The 4,483-nt window shown below is 41.8% G+C and overlaps 1 protein-coding gene across 1 annotated transcript; it reads left to right on the plus strand.

The window, feature by feature from the left end:
* The first annotated feature begins 3,285 nt into the window (after window positions 1-3,285).
* Window positions 3,286-4,202, plus strand: LOC108011988 (uncharacterized). Its single transcript, XM_017077258.4, has 2 exons — window positions 3,286-3,346; window positions 3,427-4,202. The coding sequence occupies exons 1-2, from the start codon at window positions 3,321-3,323 to the stop codon at window positions 4,145-4,147; spliced, it is 747 nt and encodes a 248-aa protein (XP_016932747.3). The 5' UTR covers window positions 3,286-3,320; the 3' UTR covers window positions 4,148-4,202.
* The last annotated feature ends 281 nt before the right edge of the window (window positions 4,203-4,483 follow it).

Here is a 4,483-nt window from a genome sequence, read left to right on the forward strand (position 1 = left end):
TTAAATTTTTATCGCTCGCCAAAAAGAAACTGCCAAAAAAATGTCCTCTTACTCCATTTTTTAAGTACTTTACCCGTTACTCGTAGAGTAAAAGGGTATACTAGATTCGTCGGAAAGTATGTAACAGGCAGAAGGAAGCGTTTCCGACCCCATAAAGTATATATATTCTTGATCAGGATCACTAGCCGAGTCGATCTAGCCATGTCCGTCTGTCCGTCTGTCCGTCTGTCCGGATGAACGCTGAGATCTCGGAAACTATGGGAGCTAGGCTATTGAGATTTGGCGTGCAGATTCCTGAGCTTCCTACGCAGCGCAAGTTTGTTTCAGTAGACTGCCACGCCCACTCTAACGCCCACAAACCGCCCAAAACTGTGGCTCCTACAGTTTTGATGCTAGATAGAAAATTTTAACTGAAATGTAATGTTCTCATCAATACCTATCGATTGACCCGGAAAAAAGTTTGCCACGCCCACTTTAACGCCCACAAACCGCAAAACCCTGTGACGCCCACAATTTTCATGCTAGATAAAAAATTTGAACTGAAATGTATTGGTCTCGTCAATACCTATCGATTTGCCACGCCCACTCTAACGCCCATAACGCTTAAATCTGTATACCGCCGGTAGGTGGCGCATTTTAATCTCGCTTTTCTGCTTGCATATCTCCATTTAGCTGAGTAACGGGTATCTGATAGTCGAGGTACTCGACTATAGCGTTCTCCCTTGTTTGTTGCTGAACTGTGTGATTACGGACTCTATAAAAATTTTTCGTTAACATCACATTATAAAACAGGATTTTTCTTGTGGACCAATTTAACTTTATGTTAAGTTTCGCTTAGCATCCTTTTTATGTGATTGACCTCCCTGTACATTTTTTTCGCAGTGCACTTGTTTGCTGCTTGTGCGGTCGCTCGTTAAGCTTCATTTAATCAAAACAAAAGTTGGTCTGGTGAAAAATTACCCCATACACAAGAGGTAAGCGGCAGGCTAAAATGCCTCTTTGAATGCTAATAAATCTCGTTCGGTGCGTGGCTGGGTTGCCCATCAACGCTTAAACCCGACCTTTGGCAGCGGGAAATATAATTTAAGCAGCCAAATATCTGCGAAAGTTGTTGGCCGAAAGTTTTGCGAGCGGTCCGAGTCGAAAGAATCAGAGTCGAAGGGATTTTCTTTTTAGTTGATGATAGCCAGGAGTTAAGCCAATGAAGGATTGGATTGATATGGGAGGGCGGCGAGTGTGTGGGGGAGTTAATGAAGCGAGCCGACTGAGGGTTCAGAGGTCGAGGGAGAAATATGGCAAGTCAGCTGTCGATTAAGTTTAGTGCCTGATGATGATTGTTCCTGGAAGGGTCGTGACCCCTGTTTGATTGCCCGAGTCCAGTTTCAAGTGTTCTGCTTCTGCTCGAAACTAATCTTTAAAGATCATTAGCTTTGTTCGGCTAAACTTTTCATAACAATAATAATTTTGCCAAATACCCCTGAGGAAGAGTCCTTGGAAGCTCACCGAATAAGAGGCCAAAGGGTAAGGCGTCCCCACGTTAATATATATGTATAAAGAGCCCGTGAGAGATGGCCAGCTATAATGACGTCAAAGTTGTCAGGGAGTTTTTCATATTGTTGCGTTTTAACATTAACCTTACCTTTTTGTGCCCGGCCTGCTCTGCCCTGCTCACTATGATAATGATAATGAGCATAATGGCGCCGGGTTGCGAGGTGAGAGCCTGGCTGATGACTCGGAGCTACTCCAAGTCCGCTAATCTTAATTACTTTTGTTTAATTACTTTGACGTCCTGCCCGCGACCATGACAAGCCAACTTCCTTCGTTCCGGTATTGTTACCACTTTGAAACGCCCGGGGATATGCAACGGCTCTACCGGCTTCCTTTAAAATAAATAATGTTTACTTATTATTTTTTGGCTGAAAAAAAAAGAATAAAGGTAAAACAAAAAGTGAAAACTTTACGCAGTTAACAAAAGAACCCACTGTGTGTACCTTTTGCCCTCTTCTTTCTATAAAACAAATAGGGGCAATATGCTTTTAGGCGTTTTTCCCCAACCTGATTGTTTGTACCTGACCTAAGGCACTCGGTTAAAAAATTCCGCGAAAATACTTGCGTATTTTGTAAACTAATTTAGAGATTAAAATCTTGACCCATCCGTGGAAAGCCAGAGGGCTTGTCCTCCTGCTTCTGCTCCACCGAACTCAAGCCAATTAGCATAATAATGTTGATTTTTATTGCTGCACCGAAAAGTTTTGTCATTGACTTTGTCCGATGTTTGTTCAAGGCGCTGGCAAACCTCTGGTTAGGCCTGGGGTTATTATAATTTAAAGTGTTCGACTTTAGCACAAATTTGTCACGCTTAAATGTCAAAGCCAGGAAGACCTTATTCTGCCCATGAAATTGTTTGATAGCATATTAAGTGTCTGTTTGTTTGTGGGCGTGCCACAAAGTGTGCACTAAAACTTGTGCTTTTTTTGCTACAAATTATTTATGGGGCCAGTTAAAATCACACAAACCGAAACCAGAAAGATGTCAGAAAAGTGCCCAATAAAAATTCCTAAGAGGCCAACGAGCAAATACAAGCAGAAGTGAAATGCGATTTTTTTTATTATTTACCTACTCCTTTTCAAATACTCTGTGCTTTATATTATACCAATATTTATTAACAAGTGGAAGGAAAGTATTCAATATGTAAGCTCAGGAGCTTAAAAACTAAGCCCCGTATTTAAAGTATTTCACATACATATTTTTGTGTACCGCACACTTAAAAAGTATTAGCACTCAATTTTATAAATTTGAACTTAATGGATATTGTTTTCAATATTAAAAACAATTCATATTGGTTTTTAAATTTATTTTTCAGTTTATGTATTAATTTTAAAAAAATGTCATCCATTTCAAATGTATATGCTTTCCTGCGAAAATGTCTTAATATTCTGCATTTCTTATTACAAATTGTATTATGTATAGCTTTCTATATTTATAACTCTTTAGCTGCCACAGAAAGCCTGCTGAACAGAAGAAAGCCAGTTCTGGAAGGGTATCTTGCACCTACGCCACTTCAGAATGTGGTTTATAAGGCATGGCCCTCAAAAGTATGCAATAAATGTTAAGGCCAAGCTGAGCCGGGATGGCAGCCCAAAAGCTTATGACGTGTTTAAAGGCCAAGGAAGCTCGAATATGCCAGCATCTACAGAAAAAGTAAAAATGTTTTAGTGAAAATCCTGAAGAGGGGATGGGAAAAAAACAGAACGGCCAGCAGCTGGCTTTAGTTGGCTTTCATTTGACTTAGCAGTTGGGCAGACTGACACCCAATTGATATGTTTATCAGTTGGAGAAATTCCAAGTAAGCTGTTCAAAAGATTTAGAAGTCGATAAGCATAAACGAAAATTTCCCAGCAACTAAATAAACTCTTTTTTCCTTAGAACCAAGATGGTGAGCTTGACAACGATTGTGGCTACTGGCCTGCTTCAAGTGCTGGGCATATCCTTTTTTGTGGCCCAGCCGAAGGATCAGTGCTCGCCGGCTCCCCCAATTGGAAGCTGTATATTTCTGATGGCCATTCTCCTGCTGTTTTGGGACTCTGATATGATTCCCAGGAAATTGAAGAAATATTCACCAAGGATTTTGGCTTGCGGCGATCTTATATTAACGATCTTCTTCACCGAAATAATTCTACTGATTGGGTGGTGTGGATTCGAAAGGATTACCCATAGGACAGTGATGATTTTGTGCCACGGAAGGATGTGGTGCCTTTACGGGCTGATGACTTTTACCAATATTTTGGGTGCCATTGCATCGCTGGGCATTGTGATTGAGGTGGTGTGTCCTGCCCAGATGAAGGTTTCGGTGGCTAAGGTCCTTTCCAGACTGCCCATTCCCCAGGGAACCGGACCCCTGTTCGATTACATTCAGGATGTGCGCACCTACGTGATGGGCTTCATCTACTTTTCGCAACTGACTCGCGAGGAGCGTTTGCTATCAGTTCGTGCCTTTGAGATGCAAGTGCTGCGTTCCAAGGCCTCGCAGATGGAGGTGCTGGATGATTCTCCTGGCCAGCAGGAAAATCAAGTGGACGGGGAAGAACCGGAAGACGAGAATCAAAAGCCACCGGAACCGGAGATCGTCCAGGAGATGTCCCCGTGAATTGTTTATTATTTATACAAATTTATGCCAACAGCTGTTGCTATCGCCCGCCTTATTGTTGTCGTCCTTTTTCTTTCTTGTTTTTTTCCTGGGTGGGATGCCTTTCATTTTCCGATTTTCCGGAATTCGGTCCACCCATTGTTTGCTTTTCATTTTTTGCTCCAACTGTTTTCCTTGCGGTGGCCATTTTAATTTTCGCCTTTTTTCCTTGCCTCGCCGCCGTCGTTGTTGCCATGTTAGCCGCAATTGATTTGCCGTAAATTGTATTTTTAATCTGTCCGACAAACGTTCGACATTCGATTTCGTTTCGAAATATGTTGAAAGCGATTCTGTTTG

The sequence above is a fragment of the Drosophila suzukii genome, chromosome 2L, assembly GCF_043229965.1.
Source record: "Drosophila suzukii chromosome 2L, CBGP_Dsuzu_IsoJpt1.0, whole genome shotgun sequence".
Lineage (NCBI taxonomy): Eukaryota > Metazoa > Arthropoda > Insecta > Diptera > Drosophilidae > Drosophila > Drosophila suzukii.